An 11,588-nucleotide genomic window follows, 5' to 3' on the forward strand; every position below is an offset into this window, starting at 1 on the left:
TTTTTTTTTTTTTTTTTTTTATTATACTTTAAGTTCTAGGGTACATGCGCACAACGTGCAGGTTTGTTACATATGTATACATGTGCCATGTTGGTGTGCTGTACCCGTTAACTTGTCATTTACATTAGGTATATCTCCTAATGCTATCCTTCCCCCCTCACCCCTCCCCACGACAGGCCCCAGTGTGTGACGTTCCCCACCCTGTGTCCAAGTGATCTCATTGTTCAATTCCCACCTATGAGTGAGAACATGCAGTGTTTGGTTTTTTGACCTTGCCATAGTTTGCTGAGAATGGTGGTTTCCAGCTTCATCCATGTCCCTACAAAGGACATGAACTCATCTTTTTTTATGGCTGCATAGTATTCCATGTGCACCTGACAAATTTTTAAATTTTTTGTAGAGACAAGGTCTCACCATCTTGCCCAGGCTTGCCTTGAACTCCTGGGCTCAAGCCGTCCTCCCGCCTTGGCCTCCCAAAGTGTTGGGATTACAGGCATTAGCCACTGCACCCAACCTGAGTCTTTATTTAAAGACTGAAAATACCATGCCATTTATTTGACTGATGATCCTGATTATTAAAGAAGTTACAGTAAATCCAGTATGTTGCCTACATACAACAGTGGCATTCAAAAAGTATCTTACTAGCTGTTCCAGTAAGAACAGTCACTTTTGTGTTAAAATTTGAAAACAAGCGCTTCCTAGTTTGAGTATTAGGTGGAGGTAGCCTCATATGATAGTTTGAGTACAGACTTTGAAGTCAGACTTTCTAGATTCTAATCTCAGTTCTGCCACTTGCTGACTGTGTGCCTGTGGATGAGTGCGCAGTGGTGTACTCATCTGTAAAATTGGTCTGTATTCTCCAGGTGTTACTGGATTGAGTAAAAATCTGCAAAGCTCCTAGAATGGTGCCCAGCACTTATATAAGCTACATAAGTGTTTGTTAAATATATGATTAAAATAAGTAATATATGCATTAATGTCATATCTTAATTGCTCAGTGGTCCTATGGAATCCAGAAAGCCTGTTCTCTTTTTACCAACTAAAACATCCTACAAGACTTTGCCAACAAGTAGCTGGTCAGAGAGAAAGGAGCCTTCAACCAACAACCTGAGAACCCCAAAATATATACATGACACTTGGAAATGCATTCATTTTCCCTATTTGATTAGACTTACCTCGGTCTTTTGGTTTTGCAGTTGGTGATGTATATTGGCCAAGTGGCCAAGGATATCTTGAAGTGGCCCCGTCCCTCCTCCCCTCCAGTTGTGAAACTGGAAAAGAGACTGATTGCTGAATACGGAATGCCATCCACCCACGCCATGGCGGCCACCGCCATCGCCTTCACCCTCCTTATCTCTACTATGGACAGATACCAGGTAAGGTGGCCTGGTTCTTCTTCCTACCCATCTACTGTGGCAGCAAATAGAGGCTGCACTTCTGAATTTTCTCTTAAAGCTGCTTTGAGAGATCTTAAGGTTTATGAAATAAAGATTAAGAGAAACTGAAACCTATTAAGCAGATGACAATTGCATCGTAAATAAAGTGACCATATAATTTAGCGTCTAAATCAGGTTATGCCTGAGTGTGAACATCAGCACCATTAATAATGACACCAGGACAACTAGCATAATATGGGCCATCCCAGGAGACCAGCATGTATTATCACCCTGGGCTGCCTGGCGAGACAGGGCTTGAATTAGTGTTCTCATCCTCTGTTTGCAAGAGGAGTTTGTGTCCTAGTAAATGATTCTCCAGGGCTGAGATGATTCCACCAAATCCCCCTGCCAGACTCCCCGGGGCCTGGGGCAGCAAAGAGTCTGTGCCTCAAATTAGCCTCTAAGGATGTCTCTGCCATGGTTAAGGCTCAGCCACTAGAAACGATGGCTCAAAGTTTCCTAGAACGGTCTAAATGGCAGAGGATTAATAAATGCTGAAAATAGAAGAATTTTACTTAATATCTGCTTAAATGCCAATTACAGTAAGACTTAAAAGGTTATACTATTACAGCAATGGAAGTTATTTTTCCTATTTGAGACCTATGGCTCTAATCCTCTGTTTAATTTTATAAGTGTTATCATTTACCCATTGGAAGTTTTATTTGTTTGTTTGTTTATTTGTTTGTTTTTGAGACAGGGTCTCTGTTGCTAGGGCTGGAGTATAGTGGCACCATCAGCGCTCACTGCAGTGTTGACCTTCTGGGCTCAAGCAATCCTCCCATCTCAGCTTCTCAAGTAGCTGAGACCACAGCTATGCACCACTACACCCAGCTAACTTTTAAAAAATTTTTATAGTGAAGGGATCTCGCTGTGTTGCCCAGGCTGGTCTTGAACTCCTGGCCTCAAGCAATCTGCCTGCCTGGGCTTCCCAAAGCACTGGGATTACAGGCATGAGCCACTGCACCCAGCCCCACTGGAAGTTTTAGATTCCGTTAAATCTAGCAGTCTTGTAGATAAATGGCAGTATTGTTTTGCCTTGTCCCTTTACCCCAGAAGACCAGGGATGTTCCATATTCCAAGTTATGCGGAAGCAGGAAGTCAAGCTTCATGTAGCTGGAAAGACCAGGACTAGTGTGGGGTCCCAGCTCTACTGCTGTAGCCTTCTACCTGGTCATCTGGGTTTAGACCTCTCTTACATAAGAAAGGGACAGTTACAAGGAATATATTTGACTAGATATCGGCTTTTGTCATCAGTTACTTAAATGTCATGCCAAGGTCAAACAATGTCTGAGCCCTCGGCACTGTCTGAATTAACTTAGTGCAGGCTGCTAAGCCATGTTGTACCCAATGTCAACTGCCCTAGAAGGACATAGTGGGCCAAGCACCAGCTCCCATTGGGTTGCTCTTGGTGCCCAGAGAAGTCTATGAACATGCTAATGTCACTTAAGAGAAAAGCAGCAGGTGGAGGCTCACAGCAGCAAAACCACCACCATCACCACGGATACATCCATTGCAGAGCTGCCCAGTCCTCCTTAAAAAATTCTCATCAACGTACATGATGTAACAGTTTTCATAAGGTCGGAGTCATGTTGTGAATTTCTTTCCTATTTGATTTTTAATGGTAAATGTATTTAGCTAGCTGAGTTGTTTGCTCATAAACAGTTCTAAATATTGGTTTATTTATATATTTTATATTTATTGGTTTATTTATATATATTTATTTACATATATATTGGTTTATGTGTGTTGAGTAGCCCAAAAACTATTGAAATAAAATTTTTTAAATGTGTGTTGAGGCCACTGCCCACACTCTAATTTCCAAATGTATTAACTTATTAATTCTTAACACTTTTAAATTAAAATCAGAGACTTAGTTAATGATAAACCTTAAGAACAGACATGACAGGCCGGGCGCAGTGGCTCAAGCCTGTAATCCCAGCACTTTGGGAGGCCGAGACAGGCGGATCATGAGGTCAGGAGATCGAGACCATCCTGGCTAACACAGTGAAACCCCGTCCCTACTAAAAAATACAAAAAACTAGCCGGGCAAGATGGCGGGCGCCTGTAGTCCCAGCTACTCAGGAGGCTGAGGCAGGAGAATGGCGGGAACCCGGGAGGTGGAGCTTGCAGTGAGCTGAGATCCGGCCACTGGCCACTGCACTCCAGCCTGGGCGACAGAGCGAGACTCCGTCTCAAAAAAAAAAAAAAGAACAGACATGACAACCAGGTGTTATGGTACTCATGTGTTACACGGGAAAGAATACACTGGGCTTGGACTCAGAAGGCATGGCCTCCAGTTCTGACTCTCACTTACCGGCTGTGTGACTTCAGGCAGATCATTTCACTTCTCTGAACCCCAAGCTCCTGTTGTGAGGGTCAAATGGGAGCATTGAGGGGAAAGTGCCTTTGTGATAAAGTTTATTAACAATGTCATTTATTATCATGGTTAAGGGCTCCCTCAGTTGTAAAATGGGGCTAATAACAGAGCCTACTTCATAGGGTTATGTGAAGACTAAGTGAGATAGGATAAAGTGCTTTGCCTGATACAGACAGTGCTCTATTGTCTTTGATCTTCTTACTACGGAATACCAGAGACACTAGTGCTTGAAGCAGGTGGATTACATGCCTATGTCTAGTCTATAAGCAGAGTATCTGTGTGTTCCTTACATGATTCAGCATTAGCCAGATTCCTTCAGCCGCTAGTATTACTCAGCAGCAAGTGTTGAGAGTCAGTAGAATCTGCACAAGTGCTTTTGACATCTGGATGCAAATATACCGATTCTTACTTTGGGTCCATTGCCCCTGCGTCTTCCACAGAGGAGAAGTCACTTGTTGGGATTTTCAGATTATAGCCCTGGCTATCTATCTACCTTGCTTCTTGGTCAAATTGTTTGTTTCTTGTCGCTCTGATTTAAGAATAGGTAGAAATCAAAGTTATTCATTTCACTAAAACTGCCAGCACTGTAGTTGTGGTCATGAGTCTTAAAGCCAAGTCCTACTATGTCTCACGTGCATGCTTATATGTTGGAAATTTCCTCTCAGAACTGTATAGCTAGGTATCTTCTCTTTCTTCTGTCTCCCCTTTTAGAAAATGTTTTGAGATAATCAGATTGCTCGTCTGGGGAATGCAAGATTCGGACTAGCAATTCTTGCATTAATGAACCCTATTCCCACCTATGACATCAAATCATATGTCTGAGTGTGATCTAATTCCCTTGTTTTTTCTCCTTACCCCACAGTATCCATTTGTGTTGGGACTGGTGATGGCTGTGGTGTTTTCCACCTTGGTGTGTCTCAGCAGGCTCTATACTGGGATGCATACGGTCCTGGTAAGACTTTGTGGTCAGGTCTTGTGGCGATTGTTTGAATGGTGTTGTGCTCACTGTGTCAATATGTTTCTCATACTACTTATTTATAAAATTATTTGCATATGTAATTATATTTCTCATCATGCCAATGCATTAAGTAATTATTATGTTCGGGTACATGTACGATAATAGTAATGAAACATTAAGGTAATATCAATGAGGCTGAGCCATGCTGAACCCTCAAGATTTTGAAAATGGGCTAGAACAGTGTTGGAGACTCCGGTCATTTATATTCACATTGGTTTACTGACGATGCAGCAAGCAGTGCAGGAAAAGCCCCCAGGTTCACAGACACAAGTGAGTAGTCGCAGTTCCCCACTTAGGTCTTCACAGAGAGGGGCCTGAAACCAGGGATCTCCAGTGCCCTTGCAGGGTAAGGGTCCCACCAGGTCAGAGGAGCCCGGAATCATGGCTTTGCTTTCTTCCATACTGTTTCAGGCTGGAGGCTGTGGTGGGAACACAGAGTCCCATCTGCATCTAATGGTCCATCCACCCTTTTACCATATTAGAAATATTTTCCAGGGCCGCCATGATTGGTACAGTTAAAAGTCCTTGAGAATTCAATTTCCCATGGCTGCCTTGAAGTTCCAGAGCATAAGGCTGGCCGTGGTTGACCACAGGGGCGCTATTTATCATCGTAATGGGTACAAGAAAGATTTCTTTAAAAACAAATGGGCGCTTGCTTAGCTCTAAAGTTAAGTTAGCAAAATACCTGGGAGGGAAAGGCCCACACCCCACACGGGCCTTCTTGCTTCTCTCCCTGGTCCCTGGTGTGGGTTTTTTATGGGAAACATGGAAGGGAGGGGGCAGAAGGGCAGAAGCCGCAAAGTGAACAGATTGGGGAGATCATTTGTCACAAGGAACAGAGGCCGAAGTAACTCAGAGAAGTGGGTTTACGGCTTCCCAAGGATCTATCAGAGAGCAACATTATGCTTTCCTCTTAAAATACAAAGGAAGGTGCTGATAGTAACTGACTGAAGGCCAGGCCTCAGAAGAGGCAGGCAAGTCTCCAAGTTTAAGGCGTGCTAAAAATCTCAGGAATCAAGATAAATAATTTGAATGCAGTTTTTTAAAAAATCAAAATTCATGCCACAAAACCCCATGATGAGCTAAATAGTCAAATTTTAAGTGAAGACAAGATCTGACCCTGTATTTGCATGCTACGCCTCACCTGCTTCACCTCAGCCTAGCCCTGACCTGGGTGCTGTCTGGGTGAAGGTGGACCTCAGATCTTGGAAATAAGAAAGGAGCAATGAAGGGCCAGTCCTGTAATTTTACCTTCCAAGGCACATCCTTGCTGGCCCCATCCCATGTCACACCACACTGGTGGCTTCTAAGATGGAGGGAAGGAGGGGAGGAAGGCATTCTCAATTTGCTACACTGCTGCTTCGTGTTACAAAGAGGTTCTCTCCAAATATGTTCATGGACTTCAATATGGAATGAAGAACTCTTGGGTTCTCTGGCATCTCTTTTTATCTGGGGCTACTGTTTAGTTTCTGTAGGCTTTAATAAAAAATGATCTTGGTAATGATACACTGGATAAAGAAAATGTGGTACACATACATCATGGAATACTATGCAGCCATGAAAAGGAATGAGATCATGTCCTTTGCAGAGACTTGGATGAAGCTGGAAGCCATGATCCTCAGCAAACTAACACAGGAACAGAAAACCTAACACTGCATGTTCTTACTCATAAATAGGAGTTGAACAATGAGAACACATGGACACAGGGAGGGGAACAACACACACCAGAGCCTGTTGGGAGGTGGGGGGTGAGGGGAGGGAACTTAGAGGATGGTCAGTAGGTGCAGCAAACCACCATGGCACATGTATACCTGTGTAACAAACCTGTACATTCTGTACATGTATCTCAGGACTTAAAGTAAAATTTAAAAAAGAATGATCTTGAGAACTTGGGTTAAAGTTAAAATGAAAGTAAGCACGAGCATGTGGAGCTACAGGGATGAATAAAGAGTACACAAAACCCACCTCAATAGAAACACAGCTATAGCCTTTTCTTTTTAAAGTGAGTTGTGGGGACAGTACGCAGATATTTAGGTAAAGATAGATTAGGCCTCTCATCCAGATGCAAGAAATGGGTACCACCCTCCTTTTGGGAGCATTTGTCCCAGAAGAAGCTGGAGCAAGAGGCCGCAGCAACCATTGTCCCCAACCCCATCTGTTCTGTGAGGACCCAGGGCTTCTTTCATGCTCATAATTTTATTTCATAAAGATCTTAGACCCTGACTCAGGCTCAAGCCCAGGTACCAGTCAGGCTATGGGACCAGAGAATGGCCTACGGTGCAATGATGAATAATATCTAGTAGAAGGGAACAGCTGGTTTTAATAATAGGATAAGGTAGAATTATGGATTAGTGGTCTTTGTTCAGCAGCAACTTAATCAGCTCCTACAGGCCCCTGGGCTTGGAACTAGATCTGGGAGCTCTTGTGGTAAAGAAAGCCTACCCCGCCCTCAGGTGTCCAAGTCTACTGAAGGAGACAGATGTCTACACTGCTGATTACCTGACATGATGATATAGTTAGGATGGAATAGTGGATTGAGCCAGCTATGGTAGCGTGCCCCTTCCCTGGGCCCCTCACCATCTCTAGGGAATGTCTTTTATAATGGCTCTCAACCCTAGCTACATATTCAAACCCCATGGGAAGCTTCTTACAAAATCTCTCTGAAGATATTTGTACCCCCATGTTCAGAGAAGCCTTATTCACAATAGCCTAAAGGTGAGCCCAAGTGTTCACTGACAGATGAATGGATAAGCATAGTGTGACCTCCAGGCCTAACTCAGAGTCATTGCGGGTTCAGTTCCAAACCATCACAATCAAGTGAATATCACGAGCAAGTCACACAATTTTTTTTGTCTCTCAGTGCATATAAAAATGTTTACACTATTCTGTTGTCTAGTAAGTGTGCAATTGCATTATGTCTAAAAAAAAAGCAGTGTACACATATCTTAATTTAGAAATAATTTTTTGCTAAAAATGCTAACAATTATCTGGGCCTTCTGTGAGTCATAGTGTTTTTGCTGGTGGAGGGTCTGGCTCGGTGTTGATGGCTGCTAACTGATTAGGGTGGCGATTGCTCAAGGGTGGAGTGACTGCGACAAGTTTTGTTTTTGTTTTTGAAACATCTCAGTCTGTCACCCAGGCTGGAGTGCAGTGGTGAGATCTTGGCTCACTGCAATGTCTGCCTTCCAGATTCAAGCAATTCTCATACCTCAGCCTCCTGAGTAGCTGGGACTACAGGCATGCACCACCACATCTAGCTAATTTTTGTATTTTTGGTAGAGACAGTGTCTCACTATGTTGCCCAGGCTTGTCTCAAATTCCTGGGGTCAAGCAATCATACCACCTCAGGCTCCCAAAGTGCTGGGATTATAGGCATGAGCCGCCATGCCCTGTTTCTTAAAATAGACAACAATGAAGTTTGCCGCATCAATGGACCCTTCCTTTTAGGAAAGATTTCTCTGTAGAATGCCAATGCTGTTTTTTTCCTTATTTTTCTCCCCTTTACATATGCCAAACCATGTGATGATATTTGATAGCCTTTTAACTGGAGTAGAACTTTCAAAATTAGAGTCAATCCTCTCAAACCCTGCAATTGCTGTATCCACTATGTTTATGTAATATTCTGTCCTTTCTTGTCATTTTAACAATGTTCACAGCAGCTTCACCTGAAGTAGAGTCCATCTGAAAAGATTACTTTCTTTGTTTTTCCATAAAAAGCAACTCTTCATCCATTCAAGTTTTATCATGAAATTGCAGCAGTTCAGTCACATCTTCAGGCTCCGCATCTAATTCTAGTTCTCTTGCTATTTTTTTAATTTTTTAATTTTTTTGAGACAGAGTCTCACTCTGTCACCCAGGCTGGAGTGCAATGGCGTGATCTCTACTCACTGCAACCTCCACCTCCCGGGTTCAAGCCATTGTCCTGCCTCAGCCTCCCAAGTAGCTGGGACTACAGGCATGCATTGCCATACCCAGCTAATTTTTGTATTTTTAGTAGAAGCAGGGTTTCACCATGTTGGACAGGCGGGTCTTGAACTCCTGACATAAACTGATCCATCCACCTTGGTCTCCCAAAGTGCTGCGATTACAGGCATGAGCCACTGTGCCCGGCCTCTTGCTATTTTAATCATATCTGCAGTTACTTCCTCCACTGAAGTCATAACCCCCTCAACGTTATCCATAAGTGTTGGAATCAATATCTCCCAAATTCCTGTTAATGTTGATAGCTTGACCTCCTCCCATGAACATGAATCACAGATGTTCTTAATGGCATCTAGAATGGTGAATCCTTTCCAGAAGGTTTTCAATTTACTTTGTCCAGATCTATCAGAGGAATCACAATCTATGTTAGCTACAGCCTTACAAAGTGTGTTTCTTAAAAAGAATTGAAAGTAGCAATGACTCCCTGATCCCTGGGCTGTGGAAAGGATGTTGTGTTTAGCGGGCATGAAAACAACATGAATCTTGTACATCTTGTACATCGCCATCTTGGGTGACCAGGTGTATTGTCCATTAGCAATAATATTTTGAAAGGAATCTTTTGCTCTGAGCAGTCGGTCAAAACAATGGGCTAAAAATATTCAGTAAATTGTGCTGCAAACAGATGTGCTGTCACCCAGACTGTTATTTGATTTCTACTGCACAGGCAGAGTAGATTTAGCATAATTCTTAAGGGCCCTAGAATTTTCAGAATGGTAAATGGCCATTAATTTTACCTTAAAGTCACCAGCTGCATTAACCCCTAACAAGAGCATTAGCCTGTCCTTTGAAGTGTTGAAGCCAGACACTGACTTCTCTCTAGCCGTGCAAGTCCTAGATGGCCTCTTCTTCCAGTGCGATGCTGTTTTATCTACATTGAAAAGCTGTTGTGTAACACAGCCACCTTCATCAATGACCTTAGCTAGGTCTTCTGGATAACTAGCTATAGCTTCTCTATCAGAACTTGCTGCTTCACCTTGCACATTTACGTTTTAAACATGGCTTCTTTCCTCAAACCTCATGAACCAAATTCTGCTAGTGTCAAACTTTTTTTCTGCAGCTTCCTCCCCTCTCAGTCATCATACAGCTAAAGAGAGTTAAGGTTTTGCTCTGGATTAGACTTTGGCTTAAGGGAATGTTGTGACTGGTTTGATCTTCTAACCAGGCCACTCAAACTTTCTCTATAATAAGGCTGTTTAATTTTCTTATCATTCATGTATTCATTGGAGTAGCACTTTTAATTGCCTTCAAGAACTTTTCCATTCCATTCTCAATATGGCTGTTTGGCACAAGAGGCTTAGCTTTTGGCCTATCTCAGTTTTTGAAATGCCTTCCTCACTAAGCTTAATCATTTCTAGCTTTTGATTTAAAGTAAGAGATGACAGCCAGGTGCAGTGGCTCACCTGGAATCCAAGTTCTTTGAGAGTCTGAGGAGAGAGGTTTGCTTGAGCCCAGGAGTTGGAGGCTGTAGTGACCTATGCTTGTACGACTGTACTCCAGCCTGGGTGACAGAATGAGATCCAGTCTCTAAAATAAATAAATAAATAAATAAAGTGAGAGATATGTGACTCTTCTTCCACTTGAACACTGAGAGGTTATTAGGGTTATTAATTGGCCTAATTTCATATTGTTGTGTCTCAGAGCATAGGGAGGCCAGAGGAAAGCGAGAGAACACAGAGACGCAAAATGAGCTCAGGCTGTTGGAAAAGTGGCTCTGGTAGACTTGCTGGATACAGTATCACCACAAAACTTCAATTTCTAAAAAACACAGTATCTGTAAAGTGCAGTCAAGGGAAGCACAGTGTGTGCCTGTCCACATATGATGGAGTATTATTCAGTCTTAAAAGGGAGGGGAATTCTGACACCTGCTACAACATGGATGAGCCTCGAAGACATTATGTTAAGTGAGATAAGCCAGTCAGAAATGGAAATCTTATATGATTCCACTTACATCAGGTACCTAGAGTAATCAAATTCATAGAAACCAAAATCAGAATGGTGGTTGCCAGTGGCTGTTGGGGAGATAGGGAGGAATGGGGAGTTATTATTTATTGCGTATAGAGTTTCAGTTTAGTAAGATGAAAGGCATTTTGAGATTGGATGATGATGATGATGGTTACACAACAACATAAATCCTGTTAATACCACTGGATACTTTAAAATGGTTAAGGTGGTGAATTTTATGTTATGTGTGCGTGTAGACATATTAATAGATATATGGAGGTGGGTCCTGGGCTTTGGTATTTTTTTAAACTCCCCGGTTGATTTTAATATGCCACAGGGGTTGAGAGTCATTGATTGGACTAATGATCTGTCTTTCATGCTAGATATGGGCGTGCCGCTGAACAAAACTGGGTTGGAAGGTATAGACAGATAATCTTTAGGCACCCCGCATCCATATGAACCACTCTAATCGCACACAGCTTTGATGCTTAGGACATTTAAGTACATCATTCAGGTGGCTGCCTACTTCATAGAAATGGCTCTCTCTAGGTTGGGCGCGGTGGCCCATGCCTGTAATCTCAGCACTTCGGGAGGCCAAGGCAGGTGGATCACCTGAGGTCGGGAGTTCAAGACCAGCCTGACCAACATGGAGAAACCCCATCTCTACTAAAACTACAAAAAATTAGCCAGACATGGTGGCACGTGCCTATAATCCCAGCTACTTGGGAGATTGAGGCAGGAGAATTGCTTGAACCTGGGAGGTGGAGTTTGCAGTGAGCTGAGATCACGCCATTGCACTCCAGCCTGGGCAACAAGAGTGAAACTCTGTCTCAAA

At 42.9% G+C, this 11,588-nt stretch overlaps 1 protein-coding gene across 1 annotated transcript in view; it reads left to right on the forward strand.

The window, feature by feature from the left end:
• SGPP2 (sphingosine-1-phosphate phosphatase 2) overlaps positions 1-11,588 on the forward strand; it is a 139,865-nt gene that overhangs the window by 102,852 nt on the left and 25,425 nt on the right. The window contains exons 3-4 of the mRNA XM_023222188.1: positions 1,197-1,376; positions 4,676-4,765. Of these exons, the coding sequence (XP_023077956.1) occupies positions 1,197-1,376; positions 4,676-4,765 (270 nt within the window). The remainder of the gene's footprint in view (positions 1-1,196; positions 1,377-4,675; positions 4,766-11,588) is intronic.

The sequence above is a fragment of the Piliocolobus tephrosceles genome, chromosome 11, assembly GCF_002776525.5.
Source record: "Piliocolobus tephrosceles isolate RC106 chromosome 11, ASM277652v3, whole genome shotgun sequence".
NCBI lineage: Eukaryota > Metazoa > Chordata > Mammalia > Primates > Cercopithecidae > Piliocolobus > Piliocolobus tephrosceles.